At 41.5% G+C, this 22029-nt stretch overlaps 1 protein-coding gene across 1 annotated transcript; it reads left to right on the top strand.

Annotated features, from left to right (window-relative positions):
* Window positions 1-20368: 20368 nt before the first annotated feature.
* Window positions 20369-21678, top strand: LOC128866196 (peroxisomal membrane protein 11B). The gene is made up of 4 exons (XM_054106731.1): window positions 20369-20439; window positions 20566-20664; window positions 20731-20846; window positions 20908-21678. Exons 2-4 carry the CDS (start codon window positions 20603-20605, stop codon window positions 21471-21473), a joined length of 744 nt encoding a protein of 247 aa, XP_053962706.1. The 5' UTR covers window positions 20369-20439; window positions 20566-20602; the 3' UTR covers window positions 21474-21678.
* Window positions 21679-22029: the final 351 nt, after the last annotated feature.

Consider the following 22029-nt stretch of genomic DNA (forward strand, 5'->3'; position numbering starts at 1 on the left):
GTTTTTTCAACTAGTGCTTTTCGGATTAGTTTGTAGGGACTGGATCTTAATCAACTGAAGAAAAGTCAAAACGACATCAGATAGATTGAACAAAAATATCTTTATCGATTTATCGACACTAGACATAGCAGAGGCGGTGGCAGTCTCCACCCCACTAAACACACTAAAATCATCCATTGCTTCACACTATCATTCTTTAGCCGAAAGAAGATTCTCGGCCAAACATTTCACGAATCACTGCAACCCTTACAGGATATTGGAAAGTAGGGGATCATGCAGCTAGACTCAATCTACCCTTCAATCCTATCTGTAGAAGCTGTCAAACGGAAGGGGCGAAGGAAAGTCTTTTCCACTATTTATGTGAATGTCCGGGACTAGTCAGGGCACGACTCCGATCCTTCGGTAAGCCTTTCCTACAGCAAATTAATGAGATCTCAGACATCGAAATAAAGGGTTTGCTGCTATACTTTGACCTCACTAAATGGATCTGACTTGGAAACAAAAAAAAAACAAAAACACATCTTCACACGAGATAGTTGTAGTAAACTGGTGCTGGTCACTAATTAGGAGCATTTCAGTGGAAATGTTCAACCACCTCAACAACAACAACAACAACATCGCATTTTAACTGATCATTTGGGCTTACGAAATGTCTGTGCTTGTTTCGTTCCGCACAAGTTAACTGAGGACCTAAAATTGCTCAGAATTCAACAGTCGAAAGACCTCATTAAAAAGGCGAGAAAGGACGAGAACTTCCTTTACAACATTGTAACTTGTGATTGAAGATGGTGTTTCTAACATGCACCTGAAACGAAGCGTGAAAGTGCCGAATGGAAGGCCCCAGACGAGCCATCACTCAAAAAATCGCTTTTGGAGAAGACATGAATCAAGTCGATGCCCATTTGTTTTTTACGATTCCAAGGTAATTGTCCACAAGGAGTCCATGCCAATGGACCAAACCGTGAATGCAATTTTCTATCTTGGCGTTTTGAAGCGTTTGTTGCATCGAATTCGCCCTGAATACCGCGAAGGAGGAAGCTGGCGCTTGTTGCGAGATAATGCACCATCTCATCGATCCATTCTTGTGACTGATTTTTTGACTAGAAATCGCATTTTAACCAACAATCACTCACCGTATTCGCCTGATATGGCTCCCTGTGACTTCTAACTACTCGGAAAATTGCATATGGCTATGAGAGGAAACGTTTTGCGCCCGTAGAGGTTATCCAAAAGACTTGTACCGACATCCTGAAGGACATTCCGGTCAATGATTTGAAACACTCTTTCGAAAAGCTCTTAGATCGCGCAAAACAGCGTATCGAGGCCAGAGGGGACTATTTTGAATAAATGAACTCTAAGTTATCAGAACAAAGCTCCTGTCGTTTCTATTTTAGCTCAGTCTTATTTATTTTGGAATTCACCCTGAATATATGTGGCTATAACTTCCCGAAAGCAATATTTTTGCCGTTTTGCTCTACAACTTAACTCAAGAAATGAAGAAACACAAGACTTCTGGATCGACACAAGACTTTGTTTCAGGTAACTTAATAAATGTAAGTTCCAAGGCGGCTTCTGCCCTGACGCGGCTTCTCCCTAATCTAGGAGAGCCCCAGGGAAATCGCAGACGACTACTGTTATTGGTTGCTGACTATAATTTTTTATGCAGCACCTATCTGGGCGGGGACTAAAAAGTGGAATCTACGGCAAGTTACCCAGACATGCAGGCAAGGCGCGCTGCGTGTAGCTTGCGCGTATAGATGATACAATCTGCGTAATAGCTAGAAATATACCTCTAAACCTCTTAGCAGATGAAATATTTTGGCTCTATAACGGGCAAGGAGCGCGGCCCACACCAGGAGAAAGAGCAGCGGAGCGACAGCTGACAATAGGCCGGTGGCAGTATTGATGGGATGAGTTACAAAGCGGACGTTGAACCTACAAACTCATACTACGTGTTGACGAGTGGCTAATAAGAAAACATGGAGACACCGACTATCACCTTTTGCAGTTGCTCAGCGGACATGGCTGTTTTTCAGGAATACCTGCACCGTTTTAAGCTGGCAGACAGTCCTTTCTGTCCAAACTGCCCGAATACTGACGAAAACGCAGAACACGCCATGTTTTATTGCGACCGCTTTAGAGAGGAACGAGCTATCCTAGAACAAGGCCTGGGTCATCAACCATCCTCCAGCATCCTCATAAGAGATATGTGCGCAACCAGCGGTAAGTGGGAGGCAGCGCAAACGTTCGCAGGTAAGATCATGACGCGATTTCGCCATATTGATTGGGAACGCAAAGTGATGCAGCAACAGAGAAGGCGGACAGTTTCTGACGAGCCAACGATAAGCACAGACGCTTGAGTGAAACACTCAATGCAATAGCGTGCAGACGACAAGACTACTGCAACTTTTCCGATGTCCACTTTACTTTACATAGAACCCCTATAAACACAGTGGGAGTAATTGTGACTATCGACGGTGTATAGCCTTCATATGCCTGCAGGAGAGGAATCTGGACGCAGGTACCTGTTGTTTTTTCGGCTCTACCCAGAAGTTAGACTTTTGTGGTCCCAAGGTAGAATTAGTCGAGGTAGAGGATTGTTATTGTATTAGTGGGAGCATGCCTTACATACCATTGGTGTGAAGGCATCTGAGATGTTTCTGACATTTTGATTTCAACCTCCTTCCAAAAAAAAAAAAAATGAAGAGGAATGGAGTTATCGTCGTTATATGCGCAAATCACACCGATTTACAAATCACTAATTTCCTTAAGTGCGCCGTTCATTCGTTCAAAAGGCCCGTCGTTAATTAGAAACATTCGTCGACAATGCAGAATTTGACGCAAAAACACGGAGTACCTTCTGCCACTCTCCGATCAGCAGAATTTATTCAATATGCGCAAACGATCATTGACGAGAACCCTTAAAAATCAATGATCGGCTTCTTATGAGGGAGCTTAATGCTTTTGAGGGTCTTATGCGTCGAGTTGTCTATAAAGATCTCCAGTATATGTCGGAGTAAATACGAGAACACCGAGTTATCCGTTCAAAACTGTTTCTAAACAAAATTTAATACCTTGAAGCGACTAAGAACACCAAAGTTATGGCCGCTTAACTTCCCAAACCTTAATCCCTTGGATTACTACCTATGCAGCGTAGTTGAGCTTGAAACTAATAAGCATCGTCATATAACTATTTTTTCTTTGAAGGCTGTAATTAATGCCATTATGGTCAATATGAATAAGGAACATTTGATTAGGGCATGCAATCGTTTGCGGATCCGGGTTGAGGAGGGTCCATTTGCAGCTAATGGAAATTTTATTAAACAATTTTATAGATACAGGGCGCTCCATCTTTTATGACGGTATGTAAACGTTGAATAACTTTGTCATTGGTCGACTTCATTATACATTTTCAGTACAATTTCAACCATGGATCGCTTTACGCCGAAACAACGCGCTGAAATAGTGACGCTATACATCGAAAATAGTCGTTCTATTGTTCTAACTCAACGCGCATATCGCAAAAAGTATCGCGGCAAACAGACACCGTCTGACAATACTATTCGTCGTTTGGTGTCGACTTTTTCTGAGCACGGGATAGTAGGAGATCGTCAACATGCCGTTCATCAACGACTAAGACGTTCCAATGAACTTGTTGAAGCAGTGAGGTAGAGCGTTGCCCAGGAGTCAACAGTGTCGTATCGTCGTTGCGCTAAGCATTTTGGCGTCAGTGAAACCACAATGTGGCGCATTGTAAAGGATGATTTAAATTTGTTTCCGTATAAAGTGCAATTGGCACAAAGAATATTGCCGACAGACCATTCACGTCGCTTGGAATACGGCCAAACAGTCGCTCGAATGGTTGACGCTGAACCCAAATTTTTAAGGCAAATTTTAATGACTGACGAGGCACATTTTAACCTTTCTGGTAGCTGCATTTGGGGAACTGAAAATCCACACGAGTTCCATGAAATGCCATTGCATGGCCGGAAAGTAAATACTTGGGCCAGCATTTGCGCCAAAACCATCAATGGGCCATATTTTTACCGAGAAAACGAAACGGTCGATGGAAACCGATATCGATGGATGTTGGCTGTTGCCATGCCACACTGCGAATGCAACAATTGAATTTTTCCAACGAAAATTCCCAGGACGTCTAGTGTCAAAAAGAGGCGACATCGACTGGCCCTCCAAATCACCTGTTTTAACCCCCCCGGACTTCTTTTTGTGGGGTTATCTGAAAAGTAAGGTTTACGCCAACAAGCCGCAGACTATTGACCAGCTTAAGGCGTCGTGCCGAAATCGCTATAAAACCTGAAAATGCTTGACAAGGTGAGGACAAACGCAGAAAAAAGATCGCAGTTTGTGATTGCTAATAAAGGTGGCCATTTTATTAATATTGTATTAAAAAAATAATTTTAATAAATTGTATATAACCAAACCCAATAAAAATACCTCATTTATACAAATGAGTTTTTTTTCAAAGTTATTCAATGTTTTCATACCGACATAAAAGATGGCGCACCCTGTATATAATAAGTTAGGGTTGTGCATAAAATTCTTGAAGTTTCATTAAATTTTGTTCAAAATAAAAGCTAATTAGTTTTACACTCAAGTTGTGCTCAAATACCGTGCGCATCCTGCATCTAGCACTGTTTAGAGTCCAGTACAGAACTCTCCACCCAGCGTCGCTTGAATACCCCATCCTCTCAGAAAATATATGTAATTAGTCCATTCTATTTGTTTTTAGTCGATTCAAACATTAGTTTTGAACTATTGAAAAATTGCAGACAAGTCAAAATTCTCAGAAAACTAACTAGTAGTTGTTCAGTACCGAATTCATTAGAATGCGACCACTTCTTACAGCGAACTTCTTTGCATTGTTGTTACGACGCTCTTTAGTGCCTTCTTTATTGTGTTCGGCAAATAGGTAAATTGTGCAGATTTTTATGAGTGTGAGTGTTTTTTCTGGCCACTTACCCACATAAATGCATATGTACGAGTAGTCTCACTCGTATGTGTGAGATGTCACCTGCACCAGTTGGCCCATTCAAATTCTTTGATTTTATGGGCTTCTTATCGTTTTCATCGGGTGTCACTTGTGACCGTTAGTTTTCATTATTTTTCACCCTAATTTGATTACGACATACATCGCCATGACTTATACTCGTACTCTGCCCAGGTACACTGCTCAGGTGTCAAAGTTATAATAAATACACGCACATAATCATATAATTTACGTTATCAATTTGAGGCTTACATATATTAAAAGTATCTCTTGTGTACGTGCTGCGTGTGGGAGGAATTTATGTGCTAAGAGGCTACGAGTGTTATGGCATTTGGATGCAAATGTTTTTGTCGAACTGAATAAAGTTCATAAGTTTTTTAATGCCAGCGCAAGATGATTCATGACCTGAGCAGATGAAATGCGTAGTGTTTCAATAATTACGAGTACTTATTGGCGTTTTAGGTGAACGAGGAAACGAAAAATTGAAATGTGATACATTGTTAAAGGTCTTTACACTACCTGTGTTGAACATTAATGACTCAAAATTTAACTTCAAAGTCTTATGGTTGAAATTGAAATATAGTACTGCGTAAATAATTGTAAGGAGTAAAATGTGGAAGGCTGCCATAACCGAATGGGTTGGTGCGTGATTATCATTCGGAATTCAGAGAGAATTGCAGAATTGCAGAAGACTGCAACGTCACATGAAATGGTTCAGAAAGTGAAGAAGCAACTTGAGCAAAATCCCCGATGAAGTGCCAATCAAATGGCGAAAGAACTGAAAATATCTGACCGTAGCATCCGCCACATACTGAAAAATGATCTGAAAGTCAAGCCTTGAAAGATCCAAAAGACGCATGATTTCACACCAAAAAGGCAACAAGTCAGACTTGAGAGAGCGAAGAAGTTGATTCGTTTGGCCGAAAGCGGTCAATTTCCGGACGTTGTGCTTTCTGATGAGAAAATTTTTCAAATTGAGCAATTCGCTAACTCCCAAATAGAGAGTCCGGCCCTGTATTGTGGAGTGTTGGTGAAATTGGAAAGTTATACAGGAAATTAAAAAGTCAACTTCAACGCAACCACTCCGGGTGGGATAAGATAGGATAGGAAAAATGGCTGCCCTTGTGAGAGGTCCTCTTGGACAAATAATCTAAATTCGTCAGTTGGAAAAATGAAGAATGGGCTTTGGATTAGAGATTAATGACCAACAATGGCTAAGTTCCTTTCTTATTAACCGCTTGAAGCTACTAATGAATTTCACCGGATGTGTAATATTTAAACTTGCAGGTTTGCCCGACGAGAGCAGGGCCGCTCCTCCTCCCGACAGCTTCTGCAGAAAGGACTTGAATCAATCCCAAGTCTTACCGCATGTACTTCTAACAGGCAATGTTTGGTAAGGATATCTACTAAATTCGAAAGCTGCGCCTTTTTTAGTCTTAGAAGTTCACTCGAGCACCCTCGATCTACCCGTGATCAGAAGGATCTCACGACTTTGCACGTTTGCGCATTAGTCCAACTCTCGCTGAGTTAATACCTGGCTGATCTTTCCAGGAGTATACTACAGGATTCCCAACCCTCTCGTTTTGCAGTGAAACCGTCTCCAGGGTCCCCTGTGTAGCCAGCTCATCATACCAGCAGTTTCCCTTTATGCCACTGTGAACGGGAACCCAAATTAGCCTAAGTATCCGCAGCTATCCGAAGTATTCGGATGCAATTGAGAGAGAAGTCAATTATTCTCCGACTAATTTCCCGGTGGGACAGCAGCTGTAATAAATGCAGTGACCCAAAAATCGAAAATTTAAAATTATTGATGCTTCTAACGAGCAAAATTAATCAAATCAAGGTTACTCGTACGCTTTTTTTGTGTTTCCAATTTTTTGGCCATTTCCAAATGTATGGTCGGGTATGGGGGATGTGTACTTGTTGAAGACGAATGATGACTTGTTGAAGCCGAATAATGACTGATTTACGGTGGTGTTGCTCGCTTTGTACTACTGACGAAGTTCATCTGGTTTTTAACATCAATGCCTGCTATATCGGCAGGCGTAGCAAAGAGATGAGAGCCAAGCCAATTAAATATTGCTAAGCAGAAAGTGCTGAGATGGTTCCATCTCAACCTCCATACAACTGATGCAAAAAGGACTCGAAATAATACGGAATCTCACAGCAAGTATACCTCGTGCCCAATGTCGGGTGTGAGAATTTGCTGACCTCAGAAGATCCTGCTAGTGCTATCAACCTACTCGTGGCTAAAAATATTTCCCGACTTTACAAGTTTGTAGGTAGTCAACGGGATCCCAATCCTCTCGTTTCGCGAACTAATTACCTTACAGGTTCCCTGTATATGCAGCACATCTGCTTCGCAGTTTCCTGCAATGTCGCTATGACCAGGTACCCAGATGAGCCTTATATTGAAGAATTCGGATGCGATCGAAAGCGAAGTCAGGCATTCCACAAACAGTTTCGAGTGCACCATAATCGAGCCCAGGGCCCTTATTGCCGCTTGGCTGTCGCAGTATAGCCTATGCACATTCTTTGGTATGCCTTTAACCGAGCTTCTCTTTAAAGGGCTTGTCGTTGTTGGCCAATGGCCGATTTCTTATATAGCTCCACAAGCCCAAATGGCTTCTCTCTTCTTCTTAATTGGCGCGACAACTGCTTACGCGATTTTGGCCGAGTTTAACAAAGCGCGCCATTTGTTTCTTTCTCGTGCTAACCGGCGCCAGTTGAACACACCAAGTGAAGTCAACTCCTTTTCTATCTGATCTTTCCTACGCAGAGGAGGCCTTCCTCTTCCCTTCTTCCTCTCCTCTGCTACCACGAGCCAGAGCGTTTGTATGCATTCGGCCGATATGACCCAACCAGCGTAGCCGCTGGAACTATATTCACTGCGTCTATGTCTATATCGTCGTTAAGCTCAAAGAGCTCAATGTTCCGTTGCCTGCGATACTCGCCGTCCCCAACGTGTAAAGGTCTGAAAATCTTCCGTAAAATTTTTCTCTCAAACACTCTAAGGGACCCCTCATAGGGTGTTGTCATCGTCCAAGCTTCTGCGCCATACGTTAGGACGGGCATGATGAGAGCCTTGTAGAGTGTTAGTTTTGTTCGTCGAGAGAGGACTTTACTGCTCAGTTGCCTACTTAGTCCAAGTTAGCATCTGTTGGCAAAAGAGATTCTACGTTGGATTTCCAGGCTGACATTATTATAGGTGTTAATGCTGGTTCCTAAATATACGAAGTCTCTTACAACCTCGAAATTAGAATTGTCAATAGTGTCGTGGGTGCCGATACGCGAGTGCCCGACTGTTTATTTGGTGACAGAAGGTACTTCATTTTGTCCTCGTTCAACACCAGACCCATTCGCTTTTCTTTCTTATCCACTTTGGAAAAGGCAGAACGGACAGCGCGTCTGTTAAGGCCGATGATGTACCGATGATTGTACGCTCGTATAAAAGAATTGAATTGCCCGAATGGCTACGGGGACAAAATTTTTGTTTCTTTAAACTCCATTCCAATACAAAATAAGTAAATTAATCAATTTTAAGCATTGCACATCTTTAAGTGGCTATGGGCGTTGCTGCCTAGTCAAAAGCAGTGACGAATTGTCGTTTTGATTATTTATGTAAATAGTATCCGATTACTGTAAAAGACAAAAAGGTTTAAGGTGAACAAGTTCAAGAAGTGAGCACAAAGTTTCCCAGTTTGAATAAACGCCAATTCCTTTCATTCCATTCATTTGCTGTTGTAATATAAATTAAACTCCTCGAACCCATTGGACATTTAGTTTCGTACTCAAAAATCTCATTTCCTTATTATTTTCGTGCATTCCGTGGCGCTTTTGTGCAACATTTGCGACGAAAGTGTAATATACCCAAGCCGAAAAGTGACAATACATCAAAGTATTTCCGGCGACACCCGCCACCACCTTGTCCGAAATATTTGCCAAATACTCGTAACGCCATCTCACTATTGCAGTTATTGTTGTTGCCGACAAATTTCTTGTGCTGGTCTTTTCGGTTAGGTTGTCTAAAATTGTAATTGCTGGCGGCTACTGGCGCCTTCCAAGTCTTTGCTACTGCTGCTGCTGCTTCTGACACTGGCACTTCATCGTACCCTTAACTTCATGTCGTACATTTTTCGTTAAGTTGAACTGACCTTCCTTTTTCATAATCCACAAAGTGCCTGGGTCGCTCACAACACTTTCACAAAGAGTTAATTTGATTAGCGGCACTTTTTGTCTTTTTTTTTGTCAGTGGCTTTTAACGTTGAAAACCTCACCACCAAGAGCATCTATTCGCTTGCCGGTGGTGAGTGCGATGGTGTGAGAGCGGGGAGTGTTGGTGACAGTGGTGAATGGTAAGTAGAGTGCGTTCGTTGGCGGATGTCTGTGTGTTGCAGGTGTAAATGTGGTTAGGTTACTTCGTCATTGCAAAAATAATTTGCCGTAAAAGCTTTACGATAACGTTCATATTGGCAATGCTTTGTGGTTAAATTTATTGCTATATAAAGCAGAAAGAAAAATAGAATTCAATCCAATCGAAACGTTTTAAAAACTGTTGCGCAATCGAAGGCAAATTGATTTCATTTGACATGCAATAAAGCTGCACAATGAATTGAGTGTTTGGTGGTCATTGAAAAAAGAAATCTTCTGTGGAGAGTAAATCAGTGAGCGCATGCGGTTGGTTACCTTAATATTATAAAGGCCTTAACCAGGCTCCCCCCGGTTTATAAGGTCAAAAAAAGTCATTTTTTTTTTTTCGTTTTAAGCGATTCCTAATATATTTCAGAATATTCACACAAAGTTACTGAGCCTAATTCTCCATATTTCCGTAGATACAAAGCCAAAGGTAGGCGAGCGTTAGGTAGTTACGCTGTGACCGGACAGCTATAGTACAAACTTTATCTTCTTTTCTCGACTTTTCATTTTTATGATTTCTTTGAATTGGCGTACATGAATGAAAAAAACTAATGAACCTTTTGAAATGAATCATAGCTTGTTCCCTTCAGTATTAAATTCTCTTCTATTTGAACTAACAAAATAGATAAAAAAAATTTTTCAAGATTTTTATACCAAGTTGAAAAGATTTTTTTTTTTATAGAAAGGCATTTTTTTTCTTTAAAACCTCCAAAAAGTTGAAATTTTGGAATTTCTCTCAGTTTTCTTAGCTCATCTAGAATAAAAAATAATGATAATTAGAAATCCATTTTAATTTTTTTGCTTTAGATAATAATTACGAGCTGTATCTTGTACGCCAGTTGGAAACTCCAGCGTTGCAGCGCTCTACTAATTTCTATGTTAAACATTTTTTTTCAACTTATTTTAACCAGTACAAACATTTTTTATACTTTTTAAATGTTCATTAAAAGATAGAAAAAAATTTGCAGTGCTAAATTAATTTTTTCCTTAAAAAAAAAAAATCGCAAAGAGATGCAATTTTTAGAGCTCATAAACCAGGCTCCCCCCTTAACATATATTTTTACCAAATCAAGCTTTTAACGGATTTTACACCTTGAACTCTCATTCAATAGCAAACTATTGGATTACTATGGAAACTTAAAGTTATGCAAGCATGAAAAAAAACTGCATTTTGCATTTAATTTTTTCCAACTCTTGTGAAGTAACAGAAATATGAGCTGGGCCCTTCGATATGTACATATACTTGCCCTAACCACTGTTACTTCATACCTATACGAGGTGTGCTCAAAAAATAAGGTGACTTTTCATTTTTCTCAGAATGCAAATAAATGCACCAGATTCGTACTAGCCCTGACTAGAAAGGAAGGTAAGCGGAACTATCGTAGGTATACTGAAAGGCCACAATCTAGGAGCTCTACAATATGAGAGGTTAGAATGCCTCTCGGGGTTAGAGCTTCAGGGCTTACTTATATTCGCAAATACGCAGGCTTATTACAAGAAGCCTACTACAAGGAAACGTAAGAGTCAAGCTCCATATTGTACCACTAAGGACCAATGTTGTTATTGTAGCAGTAACTTTGCCCTGTCAGTGCAATGTAATCACCTTTGTTTAGCTCATCTAACGGTAGGCCCAGGAAACTTGCTGTTTCGACAGGTTGGGTCCAGAGGGAGAGGGGTGTTAGATGAGTGGGTTTTGAGGGAAATGTGGTTAGTGTCGTGCGAGGTGCCTTCATATGCACGACATATGTTTGGTATGTCAGGGTCGATTCTGGATAAGTAGGAGTTTAACCTGTTACAGTATCCAGAACGTACTTGTGCCAAGATTACGCAGCACTGTCGGGTAAGTTGGAGCTCTTCGTCTGTTCGATTCAGTAGTTGTCGGTCTGTTTTGTCCTGGATCTTGTCCGCGTAATTAAGGAGGTGTCTCCTGACATGCCCCAGAGGTGGCTCAAGCTCAAGCAGGTGTCTTCATGGGTGAGACCTGCGGTAACACCCTAGCAGGAACTGCCAGCTGAGCAGTTTATTATGCTCCTTCACAGGTAGCATATGGACTTCGTCATGAAGATGTTGTATTGGGGACATCAGAAGACATCCTGTCGCGGTCCTTATGGCAGGTCTGTAGCTTCATCCACTGCGAATCACTGGCTCCAGGCGACCAGACAGGCGGAGTATAGCTTAGAACCGGCCGGCCTATTGCCTTGAAAGTCGATAGCGACATTTCTTTGTTTTTGCCCCAAGAGCTGCCAGCAAGCGATTTGAGGACCTTGTTGCGATTCCACTCTGCGGAACTCCTTGCTTTATTTTTCTCTGTTTTGAGATTTGGTCTCGAAATAGCACAAACGAATAACGACCACTCAGGTAGTTCGCGGTCCAACTCTTCAGCCCTTGACTGTAAAATGTCATCTAGTAGCGTGGCATGGCTGACTGTGTCGACTATGGCTATGAGTTGGCTTTCAGCCAGCCTAGTCAACCTAACCTAATTTTTCTCAAAACATATTTATTTCTTCATCAATTTCCATTTTATCTCCTTCAAAGTAGTCCCCTTAGATATAATACACTTGTCCTAGCGTATTTTCCAATCCTCGCAGCAGTTCTGATATGCACTTTTTGGTATGTCCTCGAGCTCTCTCAAATATTCGGTTTTTATCTCCTCATTCGTCGCAAAACGCCGTCCTTTCATGAGTCTTTTCAATCTTGGGAATATGAAAAAGTTGCAGGGTCCAAATCTGGTGAATACGGTGGCTGAGGCATGGCAACGGTGTTGTTTTTGGCCAAATAATCTCTAATAAGCAAAGATGAGTGAGCAAAAACCGTGCATTTTTTCTACAATTCTGGGCATTTCTTCGTATTGTTTCACGCAAACGGCGCATAACTTCAAGATAATACTCCTTATTTACGAACTCCTGATGAACTACGCCATGGTAATCGAATAAAACAGTGAGCAAAACCTTGACATTTGATCGAACTTGGCGCGCTTTTCTTGGTCTTGGCTCTCCAGGACTCTTCCTTTGAGACGAGTGGGCTCTGGTTTCAATATCATAACCATATGCCCATGATTTGTCATCAGTTATGACCCTATTAAGCAAATCAGGATCATCGTTGACGTCATTCAACAATTCAGCAATTCCGGAAAGAACTTCGCTGGCACACGCTTCATGCCCAAATTTTCCGAAAAAATTGCGTGGCATGGTCCAACCGATAAGCCGACATCCTCAGCAACTTCTCTAATTGTGATTCGACGATTCTCCATAACAATTTTCTTCACTTTCTCAACATTTTTATCGATTGTTTATGTGCTGGGGCGTTCAGAGCGAGCGTCGTCATTCACACTTTCTCGACCTTTTATGAAAAGCTCGTACCAATTGTTAACATTTTTTTTAACTCAGAGTACTCTCACCGTATAACACTGTCAACATTTCAATTGTTTTTGAGCTCTTAATTCCATTTTTTGTACAAAATTTGATGCGACTTCTTTGATGAATTAATTTTTTTTATAGCAGAAAATCGGCGAACACGCATAACACATTTATGCTTCTCACAAGCAAACTAAACATGAAAACTAAATATTACAAAAACCGTGAAAATATCTTCGAGACGCGTGTACCAACATAAAAAAAAATAATAATACAGTGCACTCGCGGTAACTCGAATAGCCGCTAAGTCGAACGACGTGCTAACTCGAACACATTTTTCCCCCTATTGACTTCTTTGTAACTCGAACAATAAAAAAGCGCTATAACTCGAACAAAAAAACAAATTTAAATTATGTGTGTACATTCTTTTCAAACATGTACATTTTGTACATACATACATATGTAATAGTATATGTATATAAATTATATGTATACTAGTGTATTGTGAAGGCGAAACATTCCAGGATAGCTGGTTGTGCGTTGGGTTTGGGACCCGCCACTTAAAAATCCCCCCCCCCCCCCCCCCCCAATGAAAAGTTTGAAAAAGCCTCGGATGAGACCTCCCTATGCTGATGACGACCCCTGCAAACGAAATAAGGAATATGATTTGAGGGCATGCACCTGGAATGTCCGGTCCCTTAATGGGGAAGGTGCCTCTGCCCGGCTGGTTGATGTCCTCGTGAGAGTAAAGGCTGACATCACTGCCATCCAAGAGATGCGATGGACGGGGCAAGGTAAGAAAACCATAGGACCTTGCGACGTCTACTACAGCTGCCATGTAAAGGAGCGCAAATTCGGTGTCGGATTTGTTGTGGGAGAGAGACTTCGTCGCCAAGTACTGTCGTTCACTCCAGTGGACGAGCGTCTCGCAACAATCCGCATCAAAGCCCGTTTTTTTAACATATCGCTAATTTGCGCCCACGCCCCGACGGAAGAGAAGGACGATGCGACCAAAGATTCTTTCTATGAGCGCCTGGAACGCTCCTATGAGCGCTGCCCCCGCCACGACATAAAAATCGTGCTTGGCGACTTCAACGCCAGGGTGGGCAAGGAGGGAATTTTTGGTCCCACAGTCGGAAAATTCAGCCTGCACAACGAAACATCCGGTAACGGACAGAGGCTGATCGACTTCGCCGGGGCCCGAAACATGGTAGTCTGCAGCACCAGATTCCAGCATAAGAAGATTCACCAAGCCACCTGGCTGTCTCCTGATCGAAAAACACGAAACCAGATCGATCATGTTGTGATAGATGGAAGACACGCTTCTAGTGTATTAGATGTACGTACGATCCGAGGACCCAACATCGACTCGGATCACTACCTTGTTGCAGCCAAACTGCGCACACGCCTCTGTGCAGCAAAAAACGTGCATCTACCTACGCAAAGAATGTTCGACATCGAAAAGCTGCAATCACAACAGACAGCCAGAAGATTCGCCACTCGACTCTCACTCCTGTTCTCAGAGAGTACTGCCCAACAAACCGGCATCCACGAACAATGGAGCAACATTTCTCGTTCTCTACGTACCGCCGCCGAAGAAGAAATCGGATTCCGGCGAGCCCGAAAAAACAATTGGTACGACGAGGAATGTCATGCTGCCGCAGAAAGAAAGGATGCCGCCTATAGAGCCACGCTGCGATCGGGCGCAACGCGAGCCATGTGGGATCGCTACAGAGAGCTGAAAAAGGAAGAGAGACGTATTATCCGAAAGAAGAAACGAGAGGCCGAAATACGTGAGTGCGAAGAGCTTGAGATGCTGGCCAACAGGAACAACGCCCGAAAATTCTACCAGAAAGTTCGGCGGCTTACAGAAGGTTTTAAGACCGGGGCGTTTTCCTGTAAGAACAAAGACGGCGAACTGGTGACTGACGTACAGAGCAATCTTAAATTATGGAGGGAACACTTCTCGAACTTATTAAACAGTGACAGCTGCGCATGTCACCGAGAAAGTGAAGATCCCGATACCCCAATCGTTGACGACGGAATTGTCGTTCCGCTGCCCGATCATGACGAGGTGAGAATAGCGATAACGCGGCTAAAGAACAACAAAGCCGCGGGCGCCGACGGACTGCCGGGTGAGCTATTCAAACATGGCGGCGAGGAGCTGGTAAGGTGCATGCATCAGCTTCTATGCAAAATATGGTCGGATGAAAGCATGCCTGCCGATTGGAATTTAAGTGTACTCTGCCCAATCCATAAGAAGGGCGATCCTGCAATTTGTGCCAATTACCGCGGGATTAGTCTTCTAAATATCGCCTATAAGGTTCTAGCGAGCGTATTGTGTGAAAGGCTGAATCCCACCGTCAACCAACTGATTGGGCCTTATCAGTGTGGCTTCAGACCTGGAAGGTCTACCATCGACCAAATATTCTCAACACGCCAAATCTTGGAAAAGACCCATGAAAGGAGAATCGACACACACCATCTTTTCGTCGACTTCAAAGCTGCATTCGACAGTACGGAAAGGAGTTACCTGTATGCCGCGATGTCTGAATTTGGTATCCCCGCAAAACTAATACGGCTATGTAAGATGACGTTGCTCAACACCAGCAGCGCCGTCAGAATTGGGAAGGACCTCTCCGAGCCGTTTGATACCAAACGAGGTTTCAGACAGGGTGACTCGCTGTCGTGTGACTTCTTTAACCTGATGTTGGAGAGCATCGTACGAGCCGCAGAACTTAATCGCTCAGGCACAATTTTTTATAAGAGCGTACAATTGTTGGCGTATGCCGATGATATTGACATCATCGGCCTTAACAACCGCGCTGTTAGTTCTGCCTTCTCCAAACTGGACAAAGAGGCAAAGCGAATGGGTCTGGTGGTGAACGAGGACAAAACGAAGTACCTCCTGTCTTCAAACAAACAGTCGGCGCACTCGCGTATCGGCACCCACGTCACTGTAGACAGTTATAATTTCGAGGTTGTAAAAGACTTCGTCTATTTAGGAACCAGCATTAACACCGATAACAATGTCAGCCTTGAAATCCAACGTAGAATCTCTCTTGCCAACAAGTGCTACTTTGGACTAAGTAGGCAACTGAGCAGTAAAGTCCTCTCTCGACGAACGAAACTCACACTCTACAAGACTCTCATCATGCCCGTCCTAACGTATGGCGCAGAAGCGTGGACGATGACAACATCCGATGAAGCGACGCTTGGAGTGTTCGAGAGAAAGATTCTGCGTAAGATTTTTGGACCTTTGCACGTTGGCAATGGCGAATATCGCAGACGAGGGAACGATGAGCTGTATGAGCTTTACGACGACATAGACATAGCGCAGCGAATAAAGATCCAGCGGCTACGTTGGCTGGGTCATGTCGTCCGAATGGATGCAAACGCTCCGGCTTTGAAAGTATTCGATGCGGTACCAGCTGGTGGTAGCAGAGGAAGGGGGCGGCCTCCTCTGCGTTGGAAAGATCAGGTGGAGAAGGACTTGGCTTCACTTGGTGTGTCCAACTGGCGCCGGTTAGCACGAGAAAGAAACGACTGGCGCGCTTTGCTAAACTCGGCCAAAATCGCGTAAGCGGTTATAGCGCCAATTAAGAAGAAGAAGAAGTGTATTGTCCATATGAATATTTCGGCGTTAATATCCCGTTAGTTTTCTGGGAACAACATCTTGCATTGACCAAATTGCTTTAAATTTGTCATTTGTAGTGTATCAGTGCACGTGAGTAATGGATCGTAAAAGGTTGAAGTGTTTAACATTAAAAGAGAGGGCTGAAGTCCTTAACAAAATTAAACGTGGGCGTAGTGTTACTTCTCTAGCGAAGGAATATGGGGTAGCCAAGTCCACCATAAGTCTTATAAAAAAGAAAGATAAGGCAATTTATGGCTTGCACTAACGCTACCGGCAACCATAAGCTTAAACTTCTCGTTATTGACAAAGCAAGAAATCCTCGTGTTTTCAAAAATTTTAACTGTCCGGTGGAGTATATTACAAAAATTCCAAATCAGCCTGGATGACTTCGGCGATTTTCAAAGACTGGTTTCATAATTCGTGCCGCAGGTAAAATCCAGATTCATTAAAACAATTTTTTTAACCAAGTTAAATGACTTACCTAAATATTAGGTGAGAAAATATTTGAAAGATGGGGGACTACCTGAGAAGGCTCTTCTTCTAATTGATAATGCCCCATCACATCCCAACGGAATCGAATTAAAGTCCGAGGATGGTTTAATTTTAACTATGTTTATGCCGCCGAATGTGACACCATTGATCCAGCCAATGGACCAAAATGTAATTCGTATAACGAAACTATACTCCAGAAATTTTCTACTGGCTTCTATTTTCAACAATCGATCGAAAAATCGATATCAATGACTGTTTTTTTAACATAGCACACTCAATTGATAAGTCGAACAAATTCGATAAATCGAACAGCGCCTGTTTTAATTAGTTCGAGTTATCGCGAGTGCACTGTAATTGAAAGTCGAATGTAAGTAGCCCGCGAAATTTGAAAATTCACCTTATTTTTTGAACACACCTCGTATATTGCCGCTCGGGGAAGCGGAATAACTGTATTTTTAACTATTATGCATTTTTTATATTAGTTAAATAAACCAAAAATTGAACTAAAACTATGAAAAATACATATTTTCTTAGGCAATTTCTTGCCTGAATTTCGCTAGATGAGTAGATGTCCAAACACGTCCATGTATTTATAAAAATGTGGTGTGTTTATAATTTTGCAACGGTGGTGTGGTGTGTTCATAATTTTTGCAATATGAGAAGAAATCGTCGGGGTACGAATTGGTGGGGTTATAGCAAATGTGCGCAGATACTAATAATTGCATTTTATTTGAATACGTATTCATGTTCATTTTTGTATGTATTCACGAACACATTGATATTCATAATTTTAATTATATGCAATCTTTTTAGTAAGAGAAAAATACAGTTCAGAAGTGATTTCAAGGGCTACCAACGGAGGTTTTACTAAAAAAATATGCAAATTTAAAAGTTCTAAAGCGCAGTTAAAAATTTTAAATAAAAAGAAAATAGTTTTTCTTGAATTTAATTTTGCCGCAGTAAGTCTTATACTACCATCAGATGCAATTATCGCCTTCGCCAACGCGCAAACGCTCAGAAATTTTCAACAGGACCTACCACTCGATCTCACTAAGTGCTGTCTCATTGTATATCATCATGTTTCTCAAACTCCATAGGACTGGAAAGGTAAAAGACTCTTAGTTTGTACAGGGTGCATAAGATGTAATTCACCCAACCTAGACTTGAAGTATAAATGGCATAGAAAGCTAGCGAATTTTGTAGAGCCAAGAGCGATGGAAGAGAAAATTATGCTTTGACCCTTCACTTATAAATGCCTTAGGTGGTGTCAAACCAACACAAAAAAGAATAATCCAATATAAATGGAATAAATTCTTAAAAAAATTAGATAAAGAGATCAAAAAGCAAAGTTAATAATGTTTGTTTTGTTTTGTTGTGCTGTTTAAGGTTTTACACAAATTTGAATGGTTGGTCCAATGGAAAAATTAAAAAAAAAAACAGCTTTGGCTTGCCAGTGACTTAAATGAAGGTGTCGAAACGAGGTATCGAAACGTTTGCTAGGTACGTTTGCTAATATGGCATCACTACTTGGCAAGTTTCAAAGGCAAATGAGATCAATAGCTTAGACAGACAGTGGCGGTTCACTAGACAGGGCCCCACTAAGTCCACGGCGACCCTCTTTACCACCTGGACAAAGGAGGTCAAACTGACTTTTAAGGTAAAAGTCGATGACACACCAATTCCGACTGTAAACATTCCCTAAATTTTGGGTATAACCTTTGACAGTTTGCTCTCCTTATCTTCGCACACAACCGCAATTGCCACTAAAGTCCAAATTGCCCCTAAGGTCCTCAAATCGTTTGCCAGCAGCACTTGGGACAAAGACAAAGAATTGTTGCTATCGCCATTTAAGGCAATAGGACGGCCGGTTCTAAACTATGCTGCGCCTGTCTGGTCGCCTGGAACTAGTTACACGCAGTGGATAAAGCTCCAGACTTGCCAAAACACTGTTATTCGCACAGCGTCGGGTTGCCTCCTGATGTCCCCCTTTCAACACCTTCACAATGAGGCACAGATGTTCCCTGTAATGGAGCACAACAAACTGCTCAGCAAGCAGTTCCTGTTAGGGTGCTACCGCAGGTTCCAGACACCTGCTTGAGCCAGAGCCGCCTCCCAGGCACGTCAAGAGACACCTCCTCAATTACGTCGACGAGATTCACCACAAAACGAACAGACATCTAGAACAGACCAGACAGTGTTTAGACATACATTAAACGGCATTCACCGGGAGACCGTTCCCACCTTCACAAGATCCCATCCGTCGAATGCCGTAATCGGAGTGCAACCAGCACCTATAGCAGATGAAGAGCTCCAGCTTCCCCGTGAGTCCCGCGTAACACTGTCACAATTACGTTCTGGATATTGTAGCAGGTTAAATTCCTACTTATCCGGAATTGACCCCGACATACCAAACATATGTCGTGCATGTGAAGACCCCTCGCACGACAGTAACCACCTTTTCACATTCCCCTTAAAACCTACTCATCTAACCGGCCTCTCCCTCTGGACCCAACCTGTCGAAGCAGCAAGTTTCCTGGGCCTATCGTTAAATGAGCCAGACGAAGACGACCGGTGGATATACACTATACTGTCAGGGCTTGTATTACTGCTACAACAACAACAGACAGTGGCGATAATAGGGATTAACTACTTAATTCAAAATTATTCCAGGAATTAAGTGCAACTAATGCAGATAGACAACTAGACTTAATTCTCTTAGTTTAGGCGGATTAGGGAAATTTCGATGGCAAAATTGCCGAAAAACTTTTTTAGTTTGTAAGAAAATGAGCAATTTAAACTTTACTTTTTACATGAGAATTGAGGTTTGTTGGACAATTTTTAATCTTATGTTTTCCTTTTCTATCAATACCAATAATAAAAATTAGTTAATTTATTTAAAAAGGACAAACTTAATTGCTACATTATTTTGGGCCATTGTTCAAATCCAATATTTACATATTAATCACTTTATTATCATCCTCGACATGCAAATACACTCATATAGCCAACGTTGGCCTACAAATTTTGAATTGTCCTAATGATTACTAATCGAAGCCGCCCCTGCCGCCAAACTGTTTGAAATAGTCGTTTTCTAGTTCTATGCATGAAATTATCTGGTGTCGGATCCCATACCACGGGAATTTAGCAAATAAATCAACGCGTACATACAACAATTATGCGAGATGGTGAATTTGGAAAAGATATACGCGTCACCCTGTACAAGGTACCAAAAGTGTGTTGGTAAAATACAACATATAGATGGCACTATACGGTATTTTTTACCTTATAATATATAAACTTCTCACATTTTATAAAATATAACATAAATGTCAAGCAAATATACAATAACAATATCTTTTTGTTCATGAAGTAATTATTGCATTAGATATTTTAATAATAAGTTTCAACGCGAATGGTATTACTCGTTTTTATTTTCAATATCACCCTGCACATAGAACAACTGTTTCCCTTTTTCACCATACCGATATTCCGTCACATTTGACACAAAACAACAAAAACGTAACAGGTGATAGGTAAGCTAAACAAATATTTGACTTTAATCTATTTCCGATAGCGTTTTTGTTTACATCTGTTGTTGAACCTTGAACTTACTACGAAGAGCATTACGAGTATTTATTGAAATAAAATCTTTTCCGTAGTCTATATGTGCAGCCATACAAAGAAGACAGTGAAACAATGAATTTGGACAAATGGGTGCAGTTGAATAGCCAGACAGCAGGCCGTGACAAGGTTGCTCGGTAAGATCGATTTAATTCGACGCAATGAGAGATTTAAAAGCCCATTGTGCACTTGCTTCAATTTAGCCTTATCCAATATACTTCACGCGCATTATGGGACTTATTGGAGAACGCCGATATGAGTCCAGCATTGGCCGACAGCTTCAAAACAGTGGAGTACATACTCAGCACATTCCGAAAACGTGAGTAAAAATCACAGAATAGAAGTTATGATAACAAGCTAATATTTACCTAACTCTCCAGTACTACGTTTCGGACGCTGTGTTGACATATTCTATTCTTCGCTGCGTACTATACACTATCCGGATTTAACGATACGTGTCACACTGACGTTGAGCAAGTTATCGCAATCTTTGTTTCTGCTTGCCGATCATTTCATGTGGCTAGCGCGCACTGGTCTCTTCAAGGATATAAACTCGAAGCGTTGGGGTAAATTTGCGAACAAGTATTGGTTGCTGTCGATCATAATGAATTTATGTCGTGATGTGTATGAAATATTTCGATTGCTCGACTTGCGTAAGGCAAGCGTTAAAAGTGGTATAACCCGCGTAAGTGATTCAAAATCACCCTTAAGGGTCACTTCACTGCGTGACTTTAATCGATTAGCATTACATTCGTTTGCGTTAATTTTGATACACAAGGATGTGGCTGTAGATACGATAAAAAACCTATGTGATCTGTTTATTCCACTTACGGGGCTGGGCTATACAAAACTTTCACCGCGCACAATTGGATTGTTGGGTGCCATTTCATCTGCAGCCGGTTTATGGGCATTATTGGAACCAACAGCCAAACTGACGCCAGTATAAAAATGAGTTTAATTATCGCTTGCGGTTAGTATTAAAGTGCAAATAATATTTGTTCTTGTATTTCGCTTGAGCAACGCCTAACCGTAGAATTAAATATTAGACGTGTTTTTTTTTTATTACAACTCGCTGAGCGAATAACTTTGAATAATCTAACATGTATTCAGTTAACGCTGTTGCCAATAAAATCTATTAATCTTAAAAATATACAAATACAATTTTTATGGTAAATTTCTAGTAATAACTTCGTCATAGACGGACAAATCAAGTATTGAGTTCGGCTGCTGCCTGGAAAAAAATAAATTTCAAATTTCCCAGCCGAATGCTTTAAGAACCGTTTTAGTGCTATGAAAATGTAGTTTTTATTTGTATTTATTATGTTTTCATACGAATTTTATTTAAATAAACAAATTGGCCGCCTAACCAACCAGCGGAGTAAGCAACCAGCCGATCAGAGATCTGAATGGTCGTTTCCACGACAGTCGGTTTTACGTTACCGAAACGACCCCGACTTATATCCGGCCAAGGACTGTCACTCCAGCAGCATTCCCCGTATATA

The sequence above is a fragment of the Anastrepha ludens genome, chromosome 6 (assembly GCF_028408465.1).
Source record: "Anastrepha ludens isolate Willacy chromosome 6, idAnaLude1.1, whole genome shotgun sequence".
NCBI classification, from domain to species: domain Eukaryota; kingdom Metazoa; phylum Arthropoda; class Insecta; order Diptera; family Tephritidae; genus Anastrepha; species Anastrepha ludens.

Bases quoted from the DNA above. Each gene is read 5' to 3' on its own strand.
- LOC128866196 (XM_054106731.1), top strand. From the start codon at position 20,603: ATGAATTTGGACAAATGGGTGCAGTTGAATAGCCAGACAGCAGGCCGT. The intron at 20,665-20,730 runs GTAAGATCGATT...GCTTCAATTTAG, and splicing joins GGCCGTGACAAGGTTGCTCG to CCTTATCCAATATACTTCAC. The intron at 20,847-20,907 runs GTGAGTAAAAAT...CTAACTCTCCAG, and splicing joins ACTCAGCACATTCCGAAAAC to TACTACGTTTCGGACGCTGT.